The 25612-nt window shown below is 36.2% G+C and overlaps 1 protein-coding gene across 2 annotated transcripts in view; it reads left to right on the forward strand.

Annotated features, from left to right (window-relative positions):
* Positions 1-25612, forward strand: part of MCM8 (minichromosome maintenance 8) — a 274571-nt gene that overhangs the window by 156936 nt on the left and 92023 nt on the right. For both annotated transcript variants that reach the window (XM_089822938.1, XM_089822939.1), the window contains 8 exons: positions 19318-19413; positions 19707-19859; positions 20308-20378; positions 20459-20577; positions 20981-21110; positions 21232-21277; positions 21368-21527; positions 21675-21849. In XM_089822938.1, coding sequence (XP_089679064.1) covers positions 19318-19413; positions 19707-19859; positions 20308-20378; positions 20459-20577; positions 20981-21110; positions 21232-21277; positions 21368-21527; positions 21675-21849 — 950 coding nt within the window. The remainder of the gene's footprint in view (positions 1-19317; positions 19414-19706; positions 19860-20307; positions 20379-20458; positions 20578-20980; positions 21111-21231; positions 21278-21367; positions 21528-21674; positions 21850-25612) is intronic.

The raw sequence follows: 25612 nt of genomic DNA on the forward strand, positions 1-25612 counted from the left end.
TTAATTTACTTAAAATTATAAAAATGTTACAAAATGGGTCATAAACAATATTTACTTATCACGTTATGAAATATAATACATAAACATCATTTTAAAGTAACATTTAAATAAGCATTTGATTTTGAAAACCAAAAATTAAAATGAAACTATATAGTTATATAGTTACTTTAAGTGAAAAATTAAAAAGTAAGTCAACTTCAAATTATAACATAAAGTGGAGCTTAGTCGCTTAAAGTGCACTATAGTCACTTAAAGTTATAAATTTAAATTAAAAGTAACTTAAAACATAACAAGAAGTGAATATAATGTTATATTTTTCAAACAGTGAATGTTAGGTTAAAAATATGACATCATATTTTCAATTCGTGCTGTTGCACCTAAAATGTTCACTTTTGAGGCACTAAAATGGGCATAACTCTTGACTGAAAAATCCGATTGACCTCTAAATTAGACCGAATCGAAGGGAAAAATGAAAGGGATGACATGAGTAAAAAACCAAAGGACTAAAAACAAGCAAAGACAAACTCAAAAAAAAATAATGCAGATGAAGGCTTTAAAAATCAAGCAAAGGCTTGACAAAAAGCAAAATGAAAAAGACTTGACGTAGGCCTTCAGTAAAAGAATTTGATAGTTGAATTGAAATGGATTAATCGATCAACATTAAACAATTAAATATCAAATTCAAGCTTAGAGAAACGCGATACTAGCTTGGAAAAGTTTCGTGCTGTTTCCAACATGAATAGTTTTCATGACTAGTGGTGGTTTTTTTCATGATTTTTATCCCAAAAGTCACATAGTTTTTAATGTAAGGGGTTTAGTTTTATTTATTCCCCAAACATTATAGTTTCTGTTGTTGTGGGTTTGCTGATTTTTGATGATTTTCTTACAACATTTGCATCATGGGTAGACAAGATCGACTAGCTTTCATACCATTGCTCAACAGTACCTATAATGCTGAGCTCATTATAATCTGGATTGACATGTTAGGAGTAGAAAAGTTTACAGTTGCATACATGTGAGGAGTAGATAAGTTATCGGTTGAAATGGTGGAAGAAACTCTCCTATAGTATTTCGACAAAAGTAGTAACTAGATGTATGTTTTTGGACGACAATGATCTAAATCAAAATAGTAATTAGGTATATGTCTTTGATGTCCACAATGACAATATGTTTGGACTTAATGCATTTTAGTGCAAGTTGGTTTTGATTGACATGACAACTTGTCTATCTCACATGGTTGATTGACAAATGATAACAATTTTTTTTTTGTTTTGAATACCATTGGACACATTTGAAAGTTATTTTATATATTTAAAATAGTTCAAAGCTGATACAAAAAGGTTAATCTTCAACCAAGTCTGTAGAAGAGCCCTAGGAGACTATTGCCTGATCAATTACAATTTATCAGCAGAAATTCCAAAAAATTACATCATTTACAATACATCAGTATATCACAGAGACTTAATATGATCAACAACAGACTATAAACTGATGAGTGCAATAAGATCACAGGGAAACTCCTGAACTATTATGGGCAGCGTGCATTGCTTCCAGCCTTCTAACATTGGAATCATCCAAGCCAGATCTGCTACCTGTGAAATCTGCGTTCTGACTATCATCAAGTTTGAGCTCTTTCATGAACTGTTAAGTACATCCATCTCTCTTTGATTAAACATACCCTTATGAGTAGTAAAGTACTGGAAAGAGATGATGTCCTTTTAATATATCGGCATTTTTCCTTCTCTAGTGAGTATCATGATTCTATCCCATGAAATCTCAAGAGAAGCAACAACCTCTGACACAATATTGAAATGTATAAGTTTACATCCACTCAGTAAGATGCCTCCTACACCTTTGAAAAATCTCTCTGTTTCTATACTTCAGAAGGAGCCAAAGTATTTCAAAAGGATGAACGAAGAAGTATTAGAATTAAATCAAAAGGCTCGACAAAGGCAGCTAAAATTTCACTCCATGACAGCCCAGGGCAACTTTTCCAAGTAATGGGAGAGCCAAAGAAAATAGACCAAACACCATAAGCATAGCTGCTTTCAAAAAATAAATGCTCAAAAGTCTCGCAAACAGAACAACGACTACAAATAATAGGGTCTGCTCTGGCAGATCTAAGAGTATGACCAACAGCTAATTCCCTCGACAAAAGGAGCCACGAAAAGCAAGCTTTTTTTGGTTCACATGGGGTATGCCAAAAGAAATAAAAAATATAATGTCATTTAGAATTAGACCAGTCAAGACTGCAGCCTTGGTTCACCCTTTCAAAGGTAGAGCAATCCTCTTTTGTATTAGAAATCCTAAAGAAATCAATACCATCCTTCCATTTAGCATTCTGCAAAACAGAATCGGTATCCATGATAAAACCAGGAAAGAAGATATCATTAGCTTTAGAGAGCAATAGATAAACCTTTTTCTGAGAATTACGGATCTTGAATGAGGAAGAGATCTCTCCCCACGACCCCAATCGATTGCTAACCAGGACATCTTTGACCAGAGAAATGTCATTTTTATAGCAATTTTTTGCAGAACAACTTTGAGACAAATCAAGAGGCTTGCCATTAATCTCCACTGCGCACCAGATAGATCCTTCTAAGATAGAATATGTAGGAAGACCCCCAATAGCATACCTAAATAGAATAAGGTTCTTCACCTGGGACCATGCGTTCCAATGTGATTGAAACACTGAGGAGCCAAATATGGATAGTTGGAAGTTCCCCAACACCAGATCACAGATAAGAACATCCTTCCAGCCCTTGCCTTTCTTAGTAACTGATCTTTTAATATTATTACTGACTAAACTTTCCAAGGTTCCTCACCAATTAGAGCTTGAAGAATCCATTTTGAGGCCAGTGCAATACCATGAGCTTTCAAGTCTTTTGTACCCAAACCACCCTTGCTTCTAGGAAGATGCCCTTTCCCAAATATCCACATAGAGTGTTCAACAGAGAAGGGGATTCCCAAATATCTTACAATGGAGTTAGGAACATGCCCTTTCCACCCTTAATTAGCAATCCAATCAGGATGATTAGAATGTCATCCAAGAACAAAAGATTTATGGGGTGCCACTTTTGCCCCAGATGTGAAACAAAACAAATGAAGCCTATTATTCATATTATCTGTAACAAACGAATTTTCATAACCAATTCAAAGATATCTTAAGATCTATCTATTCTAACGATTACAAAGTACTTGATTCCATTTTACATGACAAAGACTTCTTTTAACAATAACAGGAAATAACTGTATTAATATTTGGTTAAATGACTATTACTAATCCAATTGTATTTTCATGTTCAGCTGATATAATGAGAAACATATTCATTGTAAACAATTTAACCATTCCTAAATGATAACATATTTAGTTGAAAAAAAATAAAGCAACAACTATCTTCCTTAACTGAAATCATGCTTAACTGAAAGTATACATATTCTTATTTAAATTTAGATGGCAATTAATTACCCTAATTGAAATAAAAAGACTATCTAATATTCATGCTAAATGATTAACAAGTAAAAGAGTGAAAAACATACAGTAATAATGGAGGATCTTTTATCTGGTTGTGCAAGCTTTGACATTGGTGAGAGGAGAAGCATTGACATAGGCTTAACTACCCAACTTCGGACCATACTTATTCCCACACATCTTAGCATATTAGAATGGCCCTTCCTACTTTGAGATCAGGCTTGGGATGTTCTTCAGTCCAGCCATCAAAGTTACCGGGTGGTTTTGAGTGCCCAATCAGTTATACCTATATAATTGACATCTATGGACATCAAGTGATCATAGAATGACACATATGCCTATAAACTACCTTGGCCAAGGATTTCCGGTTGGGTTCAACAACCCAATCACCACCACTCGACTTGACAACAGATTCCATTACAGGGACAACATGAGCTATTAAGTGTTTCATTACATAGTTATTCATATCTGATTTCATTCTTGGTTCTCGCAAGTTAACTCCACCTCTTCACCATTTCAATGGCTTCACCGGTGAATCCTAGGTGTTAGAGAATTTAAGAGTACTCTGATCTTTGTTTCGGAAATTATGATAGCATGGTTATTGTTGTTGGTTCATATAATTATTTAAGTTTCTACATCTATCATTCGATTTCATAAATGGTGTTTATTCTCAGAGATATTCCTATGAAGATCTTCAATAAACTCTAAGTAATGCAAGAACTAACAACAAAGTATTGTATATCAAACTCAATCCTAGCTACAGTTGGTCTTCTACTCAGAAAAAAGAGAGTTATGAAGGCATGTATTGTATTAACCTTTGTCCTAGCAAAGTGTGGCCGGCTGCAGTCGGACTTATACTTAAGAAAAGAAGGAATTAGGAAATACGAATGCATATGTATTCATGACCTGGGGTTATGCTTGAGGTTGGTTTGGATGTGGCTCCTCCTGTCCTTGGTTGGAACTCCTACTGGCTATTTGTTCCACCTGCTAGCCTTGAGACTTGGTTTGTGGATTGCAATGCTGGCGGATAAAGGGAAGAATGGTAAATTGCTGGTTGAGCAGACGGAATGAATGACTCAGTTGGGAATGAATACTCACAGGCTTGAAATGATTATGCACGGCTTGAAAGGAAGACGTATTAGACAAAGGAGAGTGATGCCGTATGGGTTGGTTCATGACTTCTTTTAAAAGCTAGCCATGGCTTCTCGGCTTCTGTCGGTTTTCAGGAATTTCAATTGAATTCCCGAACATTAATTCGATTTGAGAATGAAGAAAATGAAGAGGGAAAAGAAATAAAGAAAAAGGAGGAGTTGAGTTATAATTTCATTTTATTATTATTATAATAAATTCTTATATATGTTCACATAAGTATATCGATAAGGTGACATCATTAAATTATGTTACTTTAATTTATCGGTGCCATTTCATTTTTATATTTATGTGTTCGTATGTAAGTATTTATTATAATGATATGATAAAAATTATTAAACAAATCTCTTGAGTTATGTATTATATTTTAATTTAGTTTATTTTATGTTTTTCCTATATTGTTTCCTTAGTAGCTCTTGTGGGTCCCATAATGTAACCTGTGGACAAGTCATCGTATCCCTTCCAAGGAAGTCTAAGGTCATACGTACTGATCCTAATGACCGAACCAAATGAACATCCCATTCCGATGATCCCATTTAGCAATGCTTCCCCTCTCTTCAATCTTCTCCTGCAATCACCCATGAAAATACTTTTGCCATAATAATAATTCCATAGTAATTCAAAATAAAACATATTAATCGCTAATTTAAATCAAAAAGCTGCTAATCAACAATTAGTACAACGTATATAAATAACTAACTCATTTCACATGATCATGAAAAGAAATAATTCGTTATCGACCATATCATCAACAGTTAGTACAACGTATATAAATAACTAACTCATTTCACAGGATCATGAAAAAATAATTCGTTACCGACCATATCATCAACAATTAGTACAACATATATAAATAACTAAGTCATCTCACAGGATCATGAAAAGAAATAATTCGTTAAACCAATAGTTATGATCAAAAAAATTAGGGCAAAATTTGGGATGTAACATTATCGATGTTTTCTTTTTCTAGCTTAATGAATAGAGTAGTGTCCTCTGCAAACTGTGAATTCAAAAGGGCCTTTTGATTGGGAAGTGTGATGCCTCTAACTAAGGGTCCAAGATCATGTGTTCTAAGAATACAATACAAGGCATCAACAACAATAAGAAAAAGAGCTGGTGCAATAGGGCAGCCTTGCCTAATGGACTTGGAAAGAGGAATAGCCTTAGTAATATCGGCATTGACATCAATAATTGTAGAAGAATCCTTAAGTAGAATACCTATCCATTTGTAGAAGTATGCGGGGAACCCAAAGGCTTGTAGCATACCCATAACAAAAGCAACTCTATTCCCAAAGGTTTGTAGCATACCCATAACAAAAGGCCACTCTATTCTATCATAAGATTTTTCAAAGTCTAAGAAAATCATCACACTTTTTTGACCCTCATACTTAGCCTAGTGCATGGCCTCCTAGTTGGTATTCAAATTTTCAAGGATAAATCTCCCCTTAACAACCTAACCAATAAAATTATTTAGTAAGACACCAATTCTCCTAGCTAACACATTAGCAATAATTTTATATGACAAATATAAAAGGGTGATAGGTTGCCAATTTTTGACTTGGGTCTTGTCACCACCCTTAGGGAGGGGTTTGATAATCCCTTTGTTGATATCTGGGCCTAGAGATCCCTGATCAAAAACATCCTCATAGAGAGCCAAGAGTTCAAAGACCAATCCATTCCACATTGTGCTTATAAAATTCAGCAGGAAGGCCATTAGGGCTAGGAGATTTGTCATTAGCAAGAGAGAGGATAGTTGGCTCTATCTCATCAAGACCAATAGCCTTGTCAATGTTCAAGGCTTCACTTTCTTGAGTTTTCTTAGGGATAAGTTTAATACATTGTTCAAGTGTTGCTTTATTAGCCTCCTTATGCTTAGAAGAAAATAAATCCTTATAGAAATTGAAGAAAGCTTCCTTAATATCAGCTATATCCTCTAAGGGTTATCATTAATTTGAATCTTATCAATGAGTTCCCTTTTGTGTTTAGCCCTGATAATGTTGAAAAAATATTTAGAACCTTTATCACCATCCTTCAGCCTATTCGTTCTAACCCTAGTCTTTTGACCTCTAATCTTATACTGTTGAATCTTCCTCAAGTGGCATTTGACCCATGCAAGTTGCTCCTCTTGAGGGGGTTTTAAATCCATTGAATTGTAGTTCTTTCTCTAACATATTCAATCTGTTCTGCAAATTTTTTCCCTCTTTGGTTCAATCTAAGGCCTCTTTTTACCTATGCTTTGGAACATCTTCCGAGACTCAATTAGAGATTCCCACATCTCTCTAGGCCTCAAGCCATGTTTGTAGAACTTACTCAAATAGGTTACCATTCTAATAGCATTCCCAATGTCTTCTTCAAGGAGAAGAGATGTATTGAATTTAAATGATCCTTTTCTCCTCCCCCTAAAGTCACTATCAATATTAGGATTGAAGCATATGCTAGCATATATTGGGTAATGATCAGAATTAGAAGCAGGAGAAACGCAAACAAGAGCTTGTCCATTCTGAGAATGAAAATTAAAGAATTTTCAACGTAGATTCTATCGAATCGACAATAGACTCTTTGATGAGCTCCTTGGTTGTTGCACCAAGTATACCAAATGTCTGGGTAGAATCCTTTTTTTGAAGTTAGGGTATTAACAAGCCCGAGCTTCCTATTAAAATTAGACTAGAAAATAAATTCATTACCTTTCCAATTATGCAAATTACCCCCACACTTAGCTTCTTTATACTCCACCATATTAAAATCTCCAACAAATATCCAATGTGCACTGGATAGGCCCAAAATTAACAAGTCCCACAAAGTAGACCTCTCTCTGTAGTCATTAGGAGCATAGATATTACAAACTCCAACAGTCTTTTCATTGAGTTTAAAGAGGACCCATAAAGTTCTCTGACATGGAGAGACACCATCCCCAATGTGGACCAACCAAAATAGTAATGCCCCCCTTTCCCCTAAAATAGTTAGAATGAAATCCAGTGGCTTGATCCCATAAAATTTTTGGATAGTGTAGGCCTGAAATCCAACAGCCTTAATTTCTTGTAGATAAATTAAATCTTTAAATTTAAGATTGTTGCGCCACATCTAGACTAGATATTTCCTATCAGACATATCTTGACCTCATACATTCCAATTGCGTAGATGTATAATTTCAATTGCTGGGTTTTGGCATTTTTATATAATCTGTTAAAACAGTCCGGAATATCATTATCCTTTTTCATACTATCATTAGAAAGAGATTGCCTTTCAAAAATTTTCCTCTTCTTTTGAGATATTTTGTTGATGACATCAATGAATTGGTCCAATTGCTCAATAATGTTCTCACAAGGATCACTCTTATCATCCTTATGGACAATAATAGATTTATGTCCCAAGCAAAGAATTATTCTTATTTAAAGACACATTGGAGGCCCTTCTAATATTCTTTGTTTTTTTAGAAATATAATTAAGAGCTAGTTGTTGTGCATTCAACCTGGGGGTAGTGTTGATTTACTCGAACCCTCGATATTAACATTTATACAGTTTCTTCATGATGGACAATCAACTAGGGTTGGGGCCTTACCATTAATAGCAGAAGCCAGAACCACCTCAAACTCCTCCTTGAAGAGGGGATTAATTCAAACTAACAAATTATGTCCTTCTTGTTGTTGGTAAAATCTATATTGTAGCTAACGAGTAGAATAGTATCCAAAAGGGCGCGTGACAATTGAGTCACCCCTTCGGGAAAGTATATGTACACTGTTCAGAATGGACTTTGGATCATCATTGTAATCATCATTGGAATAATTGTAATGTGCGTATTGCATATATGAATCAAGTATCTATTTTGTGTTATATCTTACTATACTAGATGCGTTAAGTATCCTTTAACCTTGTATGGTAAACATTTGGAGCCATTGCCAGACGAATTTGAAACGAAGGAAATGTTATGAAGATTAATGCCAAATTTTCTTAACAAGGATAGAAATAAGATAAAAGATAAGGATGAAATACGTATAGCACAAGAAGTTTTGATTTTAGCACAACAGGCGGAGCACAGACAGAAGCTTTAGCAGATTGTTGAAGGACACCGAGGGGGTGAAAGGGGCAAATGGAGGGAGTGCATTCACTTAGCAGGCCAAGGAATTGCTGGAAGGGACTCGATAGCGATTGAATTTGGTGGAAGAAACAAGTGAGGAGTTCTTTAACCTGTATACGCCGAGGGTAGAGCATTCGAATGGAAGGGAAGCAACTCACACGACTCGAAGTGCCGAGGGAGCACGAGCATGGAGTGAACTCTTCGTTCCCAATACACTCGACGAATAGATATAGGCGAAGAATTGAACAACTTCGCTTGAGGAAGATCTTCTTTCACCAGGTAATGCGGTTGTACAAAACAGTGCGGTTGTTAGTGTGGGTACTCAGAACAACGCGGGTACATAACAGGTACCTTAGAATCATAAGAAAGTAACAATGGCAGGACCAAAGGAGAAACTACCAAAGTTTAATGGAGATGGGACGGCAGATCCAATCAGACATTGCAAGATGTGTGAAACAATATGGACAACAAATGGTGTAATAGATGAAGATGATTGGGTTTGGTAGTTTCTAGCAACCCTACGGGGTGTAGTAGTTGATTGGTTTGCAGACGCGGATCCTCAAAAGCTAACTGCATGGGCAGAAGTTAGAAAAGAGTTCAGAGCAGAGTTCCAACTGCTAAGAGACGGCAATGAAATTGTAGCAGAGATATACAACACAAAGCAAGGAAAAAACGAAATGATCCGTGCCTATGCAAGACAACTAAAAGAATTGGTTGGGAAGATGGAGAGTCAACCAATTGACGGATTGAAGAAACGATGGTTTGTTGAGGGGCTACGGCTGGCTCTGAAGAAGAAAATGAAGATTGTGCCTCCAACATCGTACACATATGCTAATAATAGAGCAATGGATCTGGAAAGTGAATAGAAAACAAGTGAGAAGAAGAGGCACAAATTGTCGGATTCAGACGATTAATTGTCCAAAAGTAGCAGCAGTGATGAAGAATCAAGCAAGAAAGTCTGAGCGTTATAGAAGGATATGCTACGAATGATGAAATAATTTAACAATTTGAAAAAGAATCTAGACTCGGTGAAGGGAGAATTGTGGTCTACGGACTGTAAGGAGGAAGGCCACACAAAGGATTCATGTCTAAAGAAACAATTTTGTGATATTTGCTAGGTGGCGAGACATTCCATAAAGGAGTGCCCGTTTAATATAAAGTCAAAAGGACACTAGTAAGTATTACTGACGCAGGAAGCATCCGTTGGAACAAAAATGAACAACGATGCAACTTCAGGAGGATATCGCAACAATAATTGACGCGGAAGGGGTGGCAATAACAACAATAATAATAATGACGGCCGGAGTCGGATAAAATATGACGCGGGTGTTGGATGGGCAACAGGAAAAATAACAAAAAACATAGAACAACACAATGTATTGCCGCACAATAAAATGTATTATATTTCAATAACCATTTTGTCCATATCAATTACATTACATGATGCCTCTATTTATAGAGGTCTTAGATCATTTCTGGAAACATCTAAATTAGCCGACAAAACACAAATAGACTTTTCTAGAATTATCTATGACTTACAAAACAAATTGAAACTGAAAAATACTCAATCTGCTGCGGCAGTAATATATTTCAATAACCATTTTGTCCATATCAATTACATTACATAATGCCTCTATTTATAGAGGTCTTAGATCATTTCTAAAAACATCTAAATTAGCCGACAAAGCACAAATAGACTTTTCTAGAATTATCTATGACTTCTAGAACTTTACCTAACCCTATTCGTCTATCCAGGAATCTTTGGAATCGTCTATTATGATTTTACATTTCATTTGAGGGGGAAATTACACATTCCAACACTCCCCCCTAATTTCAACCTCAAATGCCGTTGCATACAAATCCAAATCCTTTTTTTGGCCTGATGCCAAAATGCCATTTTTTGATAATCTTCGTATCTGAATAGTGTCTTTCAAGGTTGCGGCCTATAATTTCCAAAAATATCTTGCCTCATCAGTCACAAATGCCGGTGACAAGATTCACTGATAACCTTGATCAAAATCATGTCTTCTTTCAGCTACCCTTTGATAGCTTCATCTGCCACAAATGGTGACAAGGTTCTCCAAATAACCTTGCTCTACAAAACAAAATTCTCTTTGCTATCACAAATGGTGACAAACAAATTTCTTCTTTCTTCAGCTATCCAATGATTAGCTACTTCTGTCAAAAAATAATGACAGGATGCTCCCAATTAACTCGACTCTAATTCATCTGTCCCAAAATGGGGACAAGATTTTCTTGCCCTCACTCTGATACCAATCTTTTGGATGGGCAGCAGGAAAAATAACAAAAAACACAGAACAACACAATGTGCTGCCGCACAATAAAATATATTATATTTCATTCACCATGATCTCAAATGAGTAGATATTGCCTTTTTATAGGCATGCATACAATATTCTAGAGAAATCTAGCATTAGCCGAGAAGACGAAATATCTACAAACTTCTGGAAAATAGTAAAGCCAACTCAAACTTCTAGAAAATACTTTAACCGACACAACCTAAACCTAAACCTAATAATCTAGAAACATCTAATGATGGACGATTAATTCTTAGTAGAAATTATTATTTCTAACAGCTAGTGGACGACCAATGATACAATGCCATGCATGCAACCTCTAGGGGCACTTCACTAGAGATTGTACCACGAAGGAGATGCCATAACTCTTATGTAGATGGTGTGGTCCGGGAGATCACGATGATTCAAAATGCCCAAAGCAAGGGGTAAATTTGCTAAGTATCGAAGCATGTGATGAGAAGGTACTGGCCATTACACGTGAGCAAGCTAAGAAGGTGAAATACCCTGCTTTAGAAGAAGAAAATGAGAGGTTACAGCAAGCACAAATAGAGTTGGAAAGACATATAAAAACAGGAAGGTTGCAAGTAAAAGACATTGTCGATATCTCGAAAAGGAACTTAGCTGAACAAAACATGATAAGACAGGTAATGCAAATAGAAGTCCCTATTAAATTAAATGACCTTCTCACAATGCCACAGTTACGGACATCCATTCTGGATATGACATTGATTCCGAAGCAACAGAGGAAACAGGAAGGGATGGTAGTGGAACGATGGCGGCAAACCCAATGCTACTGGCAGTCACGACATGAAGGCATCCGACAGTAGTCGAGATGGGTATTTTGGGAACTGTACTGACATACAATATTGTGGACGAAGGGTCAGGTATGAATGTGTTACCAGAAGATATATAGAAAAAGTTAGGACAACCTGCGCTGTAGCCACCTACATTCCAGTTACTCACGGCAAATCAGCATGGGATCAAACCGTTGGGAACCTTGATGGCACAACCATAAACTATTAGAACGCAACCATTCTTATTAGATTTTGTGGTCATTCCGCTGAAAAGAAGAGGGTATGACGCTATCCTTAGACAAGGTTGGTTGGTGCAAGAAAAAGTGAAACATGACTAGAAAGAAATACCCTATCCATGGAACGAGGACGCAGAAGATTCATAATCGACCTGCACACAGAAATGGTAGGGGAGGAGGCAGCGTCGTCAAACTTAGAAGGTGAAGGTGACGATGAAGGAAAGAAGAGAATGAAACTAGAGAAAGGAGTATTGAGATTAGGAGGGTCAAATGATGACGACCTAGACTCGATGAATGATCTTTTCCACTGGCAGATGGAGGATTACGAGCTCTTTCCAAGCTGTAATATGTTAAGGGTTGACGAAGGTGAGAAAGGAGAGGAAAATGAATGTCTAAAGGAATACAGAGAAACGGAAGAAGGAAAGGTGGTTATGGTTGAAGCTGAAGGGAAAAACATACCGTACGAACCCAACAAAACGAAAGATTCCACCGTACAGTACATGGTGAATGGACCACGTGGAATGAAAAGGTTAAACCACACCACAGATTTAGTAAAAAGATACCGACGACAAGGAAAACACATCGTATGGTCTGCACATGAAACAAGAGGAAGGGCTTAATAAGAACTGTAGTAGTATGGAGTGAAGGTTCTAGAATCGAGAATACAGTTATTGATGACAAGGTGTGGCAGTCGACGGAATTCATGGTACCAAGTTTGAGAATTGCAATTGAAAATAAGCTAGGAGATATGGAAAGCCTAAGAGAAAGATTGGTTTAACTTGAATAAACTAGATGAGTGAGGATTGCAGGCACAATGGGCCACAAAGGTTACATAGAGCAGAAGGCATGACACGACAAGCACTTGAAGTTGAACAGATTTCAGTCGGGACGATTAGTTTTGAAGTATAAGAGGTGCAATGAGATCAAACTAGGGAGATTTAAAATAAAGTGGGTCAGGCCATATAAAATCTACGAAGTGGGCGATAACAGAGCAATAAAATTATGGACACTCGACAGGAAGGAAGTAGTCGATGCTGTGAATGGGTTGAAGCTGAAAATCTATCATGAATGAAATAATGCACCTCCGTGGACGAACAATGGATAAGTGAGAATAAATAAGCAATATTAATGTATATATGTAAATTAGGTGTAAAATAAAATCTTTTTATTTTAAGTTGATAGACGTAATAAGATATAAATAGGAGAACAGTAGTCAAAAGATGTATGGCCTTTAGGGGAATGAAAAGTTAAAAGAGAAACCATTATACAAATCGTGAAGAGTAAAGTGGGGATAGTACGATTGTATGGACAGAAGGAGAAACTTGTAACAACGACCACATCGTACGGCCTTTGGAAAAAATCACCAAGTAGGAAATAAGATTGATAAGTACGGCCCGTAAGGAAGCATTAGAAAGGAGCATTGATTACGTTCAGTTGTGAAGACGAAAGCACCGTATGGTAACATAACAAAAGAACCCGTACAAACATTTGAAAAATCTTGACCGTACGACCATGAAGGAACTTGTACAGACATAAAGTAGGCTTCATACATAGGAGATAAAATTTGTACGACATAAAAGAAGGACAAGAGGAGAAGCAGGTAAGCCGTACAACCAGTAGAGGAAAAGGTATGGCCATCAAATAAAGGATTGAAGTCATCGTACGGACATACGGATGTGAGGTAGCAATAAAGTGTGTTGTACGACCTTGAGGAATGTATAAATCTGACAGCCACACCATACAGTATGGTCGAGCAAGAAGCGAGAAGCAAACTAGGCCGTACGGACAAAGGAGAACACATGTAGAAGTGTTGTACGGACATATGGGTTTAAGGCGTACAAAAGAAATGACTGTATGACTCACAAGGACAATAATATAATCTGCCAACATTGCAAAAGCACTGCATCAGGTGGCCGTACGCTACATAGAGTTAAGTTGTGATATAATAAAAGGGATCAGAGATACTGCACTAATAGAGGTACAATAATGACCCTTTGGAGGCTGTACCAGAGCATTAAAGAGGAAGGAGCTGTACTCTTCAGGAAGTAGGTGCCATAAAAAAAATAAAAAATGATGACAGATACAAAATGTTCATAATGAATAACATATGGTGCCGAAGGGAAATACATAAACAGGTAGTGAAGAAAATATAAACGGTTGGCATAAATAGTATGGGATTGGAAGAAAATCACAAAAATGGTGTGTTCCATGGATTTTTATGTGGGTTTGAGAGTGTTGCCCCTCGATTGGGGGTGATGCCCCCTAGACCTCCGGTCAGTTCAGTTATTAGTCGTGGTAAGTGTGACCAGTTGATGAGACTTGGAGCTATTGCAGGCATGGAGTGTTTGTATGCCAGAGGTGGAGAGGGCACTGGAGAAGCCTCTCGAGAGAGGTGCTATGCTTTGAGGCACTAGGTGTTTGATGTGAAGCTATCTTGGTGAATGCATATAGAGCTCAAGAGGAGCTAATCATCTAGTTGGAGGCAGTAGAGCGACACTTGGCTCAACGTACCTAGGAGTTGGAAGCAGAGAATGCGGCACTGGTGGCTATTAATGTCAGCTTGGCTAAGGTGATAGTATTGTGTTAGCGGAGGTTACAAATGCAACGTGTTTTAGAGATTAGTTTGGTGCAGGCACGGGACGAATGTGAAAGTGGTGTGACAAAAAAAAATCTATCCTGTTATAGTTAATCACAATTAGTGTATTCTATTTTGTTAATTTGTCTTGGATATTTTGTAATTGTCATCTAGAGACGACTTTACTTTTTGGGGGGATGATGTTGTCGGTAAAATCTGTATTGTAGTTGACGGGTAGAATAGTATCCGAAAAGGCATATGACGGTTGAGTCACCCCTTCGGGAAAGTATATGTACACCATTCGGAATGGACTTTGGATCATCATTGTAATCATCATTGGAATAATTGTAATGTGCGTATTGCATATATGAATAAAGTATCTGTTTTGTGTTATATCTTACTATACTACATGCGTTAAGCATCCTTTTACCTTGTACAGTAAACACTTCCATTGTCTATAATATCATGATTAGATTCAACACCATCACCACCCACTTTGGTATTAGGGGAATTCGTTTGGGGGTTAGACCCATCACTTTTATCAACAAGGTTCGATTTTCCATTTGCTGAACCATTAGCATTAATGTTAAACTTGGGATTTTGCATGCTCTTTAGAGCTTGGCATTCCTTTTTTGTATGTCCATTATTCTTACAATGAAAACATGATTCCAGATTACCTAATGGAGCGACTTCCCAAGAGAAGGATTCCTCTTCAAGGTTCATAGAAATAACCTCAGGGAAGTCAATTTTGGGGTCAAGGGTAACTAAAATTCTAGCACTACGATGAGGTAGAGTAGCTTTAGACTCCTTAAATTGCAACACAAATACTAAGGGTTTAATAAACTATGGAAGAAAAGGCCAGAATTTTGGCTGTAGGTTTTTCAATTTTGTTCAGTTAGGAGAGGATCGAGAAATAACTTGCTCGACATTCGCTTCAGCAGACCCTTGTAAAGCCCTAAATAAGGTACAACCCACATTCCAATTTTTTTCCTTCAAGACCTGTTCTTGCATACTATGATTTTTTAAAAAAAGAAAACAAAAATGCCTTTTTGTATCATTCTGCAAAAGCTAACATCGATACCCAATATCCTTCCCCATATGTTAGCTATGCAATCATCAAATTTTTTTTGAGATGGAAGAGAATCTTTATCCATAGAAACAAAACACAATTGCAATATCTTTTAGTTGAGATTGGTCATTTCTAATTGCCCTAATCATGTCCTTTTTAGGAGAGAGGAAGAGAGCTTTCAGGCCATGAGAGACATGCTCACCATCTCTTCCTCCTCCTGCACCTCCCGGGTCTCCAACATCACTTTTGTTGAGTTGATTTCCATCGGTTGTCTTGATGTTTGGTAGCTTTAGTTGGATAAACTTTGAGACTAAACTGAAGTTACATGTATGTTTTGTATATATCAATATCTATATATATATCTATATATATATATATATATATATATATATATATATATATATATATATATATATATATATATATATATATATATTGTGTGTAGTTAGTTAAATAATAAATTATATATATGAGATATTATACATATAATCATGTTATCATTTTAATGAATAGACATGTCCCATGAAAGGACATGTCTCCTTTTGATTTATTATCAATATAAATAAGAGGTTGCGGCCAATTGGAAAACACATACCAAGAATATGGCAGTGCTTAGTACATTTGCAGCGATTCTCGAAAACTCAACAGGTTGAAGGTCCTCCCACAACACCCTTTTCTTTGAAGAAAATGCCATTAAATACGGCCGAAGGACACCCAGGTCAGGACTGTTCAAATATCACTGCTTTGTATGAGGGTCTTTCTTCAACACTACCCTTTTCATCTGCATTTTTAATCGTATTGTTATCAATCTTCCCATCCCTATAAATGATATCAACTTCTATTCTGTAGGATGAATTTCCATTATTACTTGGCGGGCTCATCCCTCGCATGAGTGAAGCAAGTTGGGAACCCAGACGACCTGGCTCTAAGGGCATCAAATAACTAGAATCCCAATCCCAAAAACCAAAGCATAGGAATGAACCAAGGTTACTCAAAAAAGAAGTATGAAATCATAAAAGAAACACACAACATATGCAAGCAAAAAGCACAAAGCCCAAGTAGGATGAACCAATGACATGTAGGCAACAAATGTGTGATCAACGAGCTTGCAACAGGTACGACTGCAAAAGGCAAGGCAACAACCTCGAGGGAACCGTACGGTTGCAGAGCTTTCTTTTGATTGAGTCTCATTAAACTGATCTTTAATTTTATATTTTATATTTGTACACATTTGATAGGTTTTGATATTCTTGTGAATGAAAATTCGCAGTACATGCATCCCTAGAGCCTAGACCAATATGATGTTTTTTGAGTTTTATTATCTCCAATACACACAATAGGTGAAGATTCAATAGTTGGAGGACTGATAGATATTGTATCCTTGATGGATTTTGACAACACATATTTGGATTTAGGCTTACAAGGGGGCTTAACACTTTTCTTCAATTACTTTTTGTCTTCAGCCACATTTTGAGTTGAATTTCTGGAAGAAGGAAAATCACTTTTGACATCATCTTTCTTTTCTAGTGAAGTCTTGTGTGTTTGATCTTGCAATTGGTCTTGCATTTTGTTGATTTCTCACCATAACATGTTTTATTGTTACAAAGCTTTGTAAACAAAGGCTTCTATTGACACTAATATTTTGATATTATCTTTGCTTCTTTTTTGTTAGTGGCATTAATTTGCAAAGATAACATGTTGTTGGTGCATGATATGTACATGATTACAAATATAACACACACATTTGAGTCAAGTTTCACCAACAATGCTTAAAGGCAGTAAAATTTGCGACACCAAATGGCTTTTGTTGTCAAATAGAGATTTGGTTCCTTATCACTACAGTAGTTTTTGTTATATTACAACCAGATTGATATGCTAAAATCTTGATATGATTTCCTTTCTGATATGCCTTTGTCCTTGCAATATATACTTTTTGTTGCATGAAAGTGAGGTTAAAGCATGTGAGAGTAGAGAGATACATGGCATATAGGGAGCATGTGCAAACAATTTACCTATCATTTTCTTTAAGTATATGTCTTATCATAGTGAGAAATTGGTAACAAAGGGAAATGAAAATGACAGTATTTTCATTTCTCTCGTGTCAGACTGGGGAACGAAATATGAAAACTATTGACAAATAAAATGCAGAGGAATTAGACAACCGAAAAATATTCAATGAATGTTAATTCCATTCAGTAAAAAATTACCTGTTTACACTTTACCCATATGAAAAATTATGTTTATTTCATCTTCTAGTTGACTATTTGGCTTCTATTATGGCTAGTAACTACAAAAAATATAAAATATCTTCCTTCTACTCTTATGATTATGCACACTATTTTTACAGCGAGAAACACAATGCTCCCATGTTTCTAAAGGTGCAAGTGTTTCGGAAAGAGAAATACAACAGAACTATTCAACATTTTCTAGGTGCCCTTGACATGCAGTTTACTCAATGTAAGGATGATTTAGCTTTGTGTCTTTTTGTGGAAGTCTCTCTTTTTGCATTGTTGTTTTTGGTTTTCTGTGCTTGTTATTGTAAATCTTTTCTGCCTTCCACCACTTTGAAAAATATTATTTGGTTCTCTATTGTGGAACTATATAGTCCATGATATTGTGAGCCGTGAAGGGTGGATTTTCTTGATACTAGTGAGCTGTTGCTAAGAAATTTTGTAATTTATTTACTGATTTCCTTGGATGAGTACTTTTCATTTGGAAATCATGTCTGTTTAATGTCTACTAATGTTTCTTATTTCGAGGGTGCCTTGCTTCTTGATTGTGGACTTTGTTTTCATTCATCATGGCTATGCAGTTCTTATGCTTGTCACTCAAGTACTTGCTGGACTTTGTGTTTGCTTTTGGCATAAATTCTGGATGATCTTATTGTAGGTAGGTGTATTCTTGATAGCATCTGAGCTGGAAGAGTGTACTGTCACTATTTACCATATCCTGGATGCCCCAATATTCTTAGCTTGATTTTATCTTGTAGTGGTTTTTTGAAGCATATATAGAGCATGCATGAGCATAGATTACTGAAAATTTTATATATATTTTAAGTTTTTAACATAGCTGTTTACTGGGACTTCACCCTACTTCCAGAGTGTTTGGGGAACTTGCAAGTCCATTGGTGATTTACATTTCGAGTGTTTTTGAGTTGCATGCAACATATGTTTTAGTTTCAAATCTAGCGGTGTTTATGGGTGTACTCCTCCAACAAATATTAAGATAAATAGAAAAACAATTCTCTTGCAGAATGGTTGGATTAAATCTTTGTTGCATAATAACTTGTGCTCATATGAGAAATTGTTCCTCACTTGATAATGATGTAGGAAATTATCTTGACCTCAATATTTGTGGAGTGATTTAGGTTGAACTTTTTATTTCGTGCATAAGTAATGCAGCTCTATGAAGTAATATTGTAGTTTTATTTATGAATCCTGCTATGAGTCGCAATGATAAGTAAATTTATACATTTTGGATGCTTCATCTATTCTTGGTAATGTTTCTGGGTTGGTTATTTTTAATTTTAATCATAATTAAAGTCAGAATTTCAGAAATTTGAAATTATAAGCACATATTTGGATATTCCTATTTCAATACCTAACCCTTGTGCCCCTTTTTTGGTTAAGCTGGATTAACTCTGGCACTTTTTGGAGGTGTACAAAAGCATCTTATGGATGAAAATAAAGTTCCTGTACGAGGTGACATTCATGTAATTATTGTTGGTGAGTGAGTTAAGTGAAATTATTCCGAGGGGCTTTACACCAGTAGCATCATGTATGAATCTTTTTAGTGCTTGAGCTTTCAATACTTTTCATCTAGTATCCCATGGCTGCTATGGTTTATATTGCTTAATGCCATTTTTATGCCTAAGGGAGAAGAGCAAGTTTGATATTTTGTAAATACTGCCAATTTTATGCTTTAAAGAGAGAGAACAACAAATCTGATATTTTCTAGAAACTGCATAGATGTATGGTAATAAATTATTTATGAAACAGAAGATAGTTTTCTATTCCAGGTGATCCTGGGTTGGGGAAGAGCCAACTTCTGCAAGCTGCTGCATCTGTTGCACCACGGGGAATATATGTCTGTGGTAACACAACTACTAATGCTGGTCTCACTGTAGCAGTAGTTAAAGATGCTATGACAGGCGATTATGCTTTTGAAGCAGGTAATGATTTGGGAGCTTGTTCGCTAGAAGCTATTTATGAATTGCATTAATGTTTTTTGAACTTGATTGTTAGTGGACAGATTTTGATGTAAAATTTGATTTCGGCATTGCTTTGTTTGACTTTTCCTTCTTCTAGCATGAATATATTTGTAGGCTTGACATGCTTACTGCAAAATGTGGGACCAATGATGCTAATGATTAACATCTTCCAAGTAGAAATCTCTGTGTGAGATAATAGTTACCTGATTATCCTACTAGATAGTCAATATTTAATGGATATATAGTGTTTGTTATTTTCTTGAAGAGTCATGTGAGGTGATTATTTATATTGCTATTAAAACATTCGTGATAGTTTAATACTAGTCTTTTTCAATAAAAGAGATATAAAACTTCTGGTCATTCCTATAACTAGCAAAGATAACCTCGTAGTGCAATGACATTCTTTCAGGAGCAATGGTTCTTGCCGATGGTGGAGTGTGCTGCATAGATGAATTTGACAAAATGTCTGCTGAGCATCAGGTATTTGGTGCATGTTATTGCAATCAACACTTGATGGTAATACTATGTAGTATATCTAAATTCTGGACAATGATTCGCAGGCTCTCCTAGAAGCTATGGAACAACAAAGTGTATCTGTTGCAAAGGCAGGATTGGTAGCTAGTTTATCAGCTCGAACTTCTGTTTTGGCAGCAGCAAATCCTGCTGGTGGTCATTACAAGTAATTCTTCATTTGTCATCTTTGCAATCTTTATTCAAATTGGGTCATAAGGAAGCATTTGCCTTCTGAATCTAGACCACAAATGTTGGACAATCTAATAAACATTGAATAGTAGTCTAACTTATGTTCAAACTTCATAGTCATTTTTATTGTTTTCTGGTGTTCTGTGCTCTTCCAATGGGTATGGATCCTGGATTTACAATCTGACATATTTATTGATTGGTAAATGGGCAACTTTTATTACGGTGGATCTTTTCCTTTGGTGTAGATGCCATTACCATTAATTCTCAATTTTGTTTATATAGTTGTTAGCTTGATATTTCTGTTTTCATAATCTTTTTATTCATCATTGAAATTTTATCTTTACAAATATAGAACTGATTGCTTTGACTGTTGAATACAGCCGTGCAAAAACAGTTAATGAGAACTTGAAGATGAGTGCAGCATTGTTGTCACGTTTTGATCTTGTGTTTATTTTGCTGGATAAACCAGATGAGCTCTTAGATAAGCGTGTGTCTGAACATATTATGGCGGTAATCTGTCAAGCCATGTATTTTATCTGTCTGCTTTTGTTATCCTTATCATTATTTGCTTTCTACACACACACACATATTTAAGTGAGATAAATAATCTTTAATTTTGTAAAAATTTCAGCTTCATTCTGGTTCTGAAGATCGGTTCAATTCTTCAAAAGCATCCTGTAAGATGTGTTCTGATTATGTCTGCATTGCTATGGAGCTAGATTAAAATTATTTGAGCATCGCTAGTAACTAAATTATCTGTTTTACAGTATTTCAAGTCAATCAAAGTGTAGGGGAGGACAATTTAAGAAGTGGATCACTAGCAGCAAGGCTGAGACTGAATCCAGTTCAAGATCATGATTTTGTTCCTTTGCCAGGACCACTTCTTCGCAAATACATTGCTTATGCAAAACAATTTGTTTTTCCAAAGTAATTGGGATAGGATGCATCTTGTAAACTTTCTAGTTCATGCATCAAACAACTCCAAATATTTTAGGCTATAAATAGGATTTGTAATTGCATAATCGAAATTTAATGACAAATGTTAGGTAAGCTTATGCCAATGTTCTTCTGCAGAATTTCAACTGCTGCAGCAGCAGTACTACAAGAATTCTATTTGAAACTGAGGAACCACAGTAGTGGAGCTGATGGAACTCCAATAACAGCAAGACAACTAGAGAGTCTTGTCAGATTGGTTGAAGCTCGTGCTCGACTTGAGCTTCGGGAAGAGATAACAAAGCAAGATGCTTTGGTGAGTCATTTTTGACTAAGCCTGAAATTTGTGGTACTTTTTGAATTATAAATTGAACTGTGCTTGTTCAACATTGTTATATCCGCAAAGAATCTCTTATGAGTGATAATCTTCCAGTGTCTTTTATTTTACCATATTTTCTATATTGCTAGTGGCCAGTAGTGGTATCAAAAACACTTTAGAAATATATCATCATGGGGATAAATTGCATAAGTTTTCTATAACTGATAACACTACTTCAACTGATATTAAAGAATCTCCCTGCCATTAACATTACCAGTATGCTGTCTAGATTCATTAAATTCTAATTCCTTGTCACATGGAGTTGGGTGGGAAGAGGAGCGGGGGATGTAGTTTGAATGCTGAGCAGGCAGGATGTGATTCTAGGGGTCCCTTCTTTGATTGTTCTTGTGTTAGAGGTGGGGAATCATTCATTTTTTGGCCAGATGCTTTTGGGACCGGCGCTGTTGGGTGCGGTTCGGGGCAGCAGGTGGCTGCTAAGGTCTCATGCGATGCTGGGACAAGCGATGGTTGTGACTCTTCCGGTGTTGATGTTCCTATTAATTCTCCTTTTGACTGGAGGGAAATGCTTGTTCCCCTTTGGTCTGCTTGGGCTGGCCAAGGATTGTTGGTGCCTATGGTGATAGAGGATTCTGCTGCCGTGTCTACGGCCTTCGCAGCCTTGGCTTGGGGCTTTTGTTTTCAGATTTGTTGGGTCCTCTAGGTTGTGGGGGGCTCTCATCGATATTGACCCTTTTGCTATTGGGTGCGACGAGACCACTCTGTGCTTCATTTTGACGACGCTGGGGGTGTTCTATAGTTGGTCTTCATTCTACGTTATTGCTTGGCCAACTTGGACTTTGGTCTGGCTGGCTAGGCCCTGTTGTGGGATTTTGGCGGGATTGGCCTTGGTGCCAGAGGTGGATGCTATAAGTTTTCAAGGGCCCTCCTTGGCTCCTGATTGTTTTTGGTTAAGTGAAAGGTTTTTTTGGGGAGGTTTTCCCCTTTTTAGAGTTTGGTTCCTTTATTTAGTTATCTTTTGGTCGACTCCAATCTTTTCTCGATTTCTTCCCTCGTGGGCTTCTATTGAGATGTAGCTTGTTTTTAGGCCTTTTCGGCCCCTTCAAGTGGCTCTCAGGTTTGAGGGTTGTTTGTTGTTGTTGTCTCTTCAGCGCTTAGTCCTTATTGAGGAGGAGGAATCATCTATGGAGATGGTGATATTCTCTGTGGTGAAGCTGATAGTGGTAGGACAAGCCCTCTCTTTGTGCCTTGATGGGATGGTGGGAAGATTCAAAAGTGGTTTTATTTGTGGATTCTCTTCCTCCCATCTTCTTTGTGAGTTGGAATCTTTTACTTTTGTGGTGGAAGGGTATCGTGTTGGAAGGATGGTTGTGGAGAATTTTCTTCTCCATTGTGGATTCAACTGGTTCAAGAATATGGATGTGTATGGAGAAGACTTTTATCCCTTAATGTATCAACTGGTTCAAGTATTGTTACTCACAGGAGTTTGATCATATCAAGCTTAATGATTCTTGTTATGTTGTGGGATTAGGGGGTAGTCCCTCCCTTTTCCCATGATATGGTGGATCTTGTTGGATCCTTGTTTGCCCTTTTGGGACTCTGTTTGCAGCCGATGCTTCTTATTTCCCATCTTCTAGCTGATGTCTCTTTGTTGGCCCCTAGCTGGTTTTTTTCTGCTATTTGGTTGTTGAATATCTTTATGTAGAGTTTCATTTATGTTGGGTTTCAGATCCCTTTCAAAATTTGAGTGTAATGGGTTCAGGGTCCCATCAAAACTTATTTTACTTAATCAAAAACATTACCAATATGCTACATTTATAGTTATAGCTTGTTGCTCTTGTCAATTTTATTTTCTTCATCAATCATAGTGCAAATTTTTTCATATCTCGGTGGTTTATAACATGCTTGATTGACAACACTAATGCCCATTAGCAACCTGTCTTGACTTAGGGGTAGCCTTTTGAGACTACTTGGAGTCCTTATTGTCTTTGCAGTCCCATGTTAAATATATGATTGAATGTATTTACTTTGTAGTTGATATTTGCATATATTTATGATTGTTGTATATGGTTTAATATCATAATGTAGTCTTCCTTTTTATTTTTCTATATATTGGATGCCCTGCCTCTCATTTCTTCAAGCTAATTTGGGGCTTTTGCTTATTTGTTTGTTTTGTGGTCAACATATCACTATTTGATTGATTTAGTAGCCTTCATCTAGTATTAGAGCCAGATTTATCTCTAAAGAATTTGGAGACACAAAGGAAATTTCTAGAGTATAAATCAGAAGAGTCTGCAAGCATGTTTGCATCTGCAAGAAGATTTGTTTGAGGAAGATTATAACTGAGTGGAATTAAATTGTTGTGTGGGCAAGTGTTGTCACTTTGGAAGGATTGCTCCAATAGAAAAGAAGAGAGCATTAATCTAAAGTTGTTTGTGAAGAAAAGTTGCCACCAAAGATATTGGATCTGAGCAAAAGAGTTTTATTACTATGCTAGTACGAAAGGAAATTTCTGTGGTTGGGGAATAAATTTGCGTATGAGTTTTTTGCTTTTTACTTTCCATGGATAGAGCATTTATTTTAAGTTCGTGCAACTGTACTTGCAACTCCATTAGTTCTATATTAGTCATTCTATATGGTGCTATGGGCTTTGCTTCTGGTACCAAAACTATGGTAAAATCAAATGTTCTAGAAGGGGGTAAGCCAGGCAGTTCTTTTGGAAACTTGTCTTGATAGTTCCTAAGATAGAGGTACTTTTCTACAAAGGATTTTTTCATTCTTTCCCTAATCTCACCATCCTCTAGAATGTAATCATCTTGATATACTTTTTCATGGGTTTCCCTTAGATTTTCTATTCTTACTGCATAGATTTCACACTCTTTTCTTCTACATCTTTTAAGTTGCATGGTTGATATTTGACATAGTTTTACTTCATCTAATATTCCTTGATGCTTACAGGATTTCCCTAGTCATCTAGGCATTCTACTATCTTTGACAGACAATCCTCTTTCGCCTTATGTTCGCTAAGCCAATTTAATCCCATGATAATATTATAGGATCTTAGAGGTGCTACAAATAGGTTAATCTTAGAGGAGAAGTTTGGAAGGCCTACTTTGTTGTCTTGCATTTTGTCACCACAAAATGCTTGTAACAATACGAAACTCTTTCAACTTAATTTTGCATTTCTCTGAGTTTAGTTCATTATTTAATTGGTTAGTATTGATCAACCAATCAACTCTAATTAATATAATGAATCCTTTTATTGAAGGCTTTCGTCAAATCGTTTTTTGTTTTGTTTGTCGAGTCTATGCTTGATTTTTGAGGCCTTTGAAGTCCTTTTTCTCGTTTTTGAGTATGCTTCTTGGTTTTTAGTCCTTTGATTTTGTTCAAGTCATTCCTTTCGGTTTTCCCTACGATTTGATCTATCTTAGGGCTTAATTGGAGTTGACAATTAAAAAAATGACCAATTTAGTGCCCAAAAAGTGGACCTTTTAGGTGCAACTGCATGAAAAAAAAATTTCATGTTATATTTTTAAGTTGACATTCACTTTTTGAAAAACATAACATGAATTCATTTTATGTTATGTTTTTAAGTTACTTTATCATTTTGATTTTTCACTTAAAGTAACTATAGCGCACTTTATGTTATATTTTTAAGTTGAGTTGCTTTTTGATTTTTCACTTAAGTGACTATATTAACTGTATAGTTTGATTTAATTTTTGATTTTTAAATCAAATGTTC

This window comes from Cupressus sempervirens, chromosome 3, assembly GCF_028749045.1.
Source record: "Cupressus sempervirens isolate cs-2001-9-10 chromosome 3, ASM2874904v1, whole genome shotgun sequence".
NCBI classification, from domain to species: Eukaryota; Viridiplantae; Streptophyta; class Pinopsida; order Cupressales; family Cupressaceae; genus Cupressus; species Cupressus sempervirens.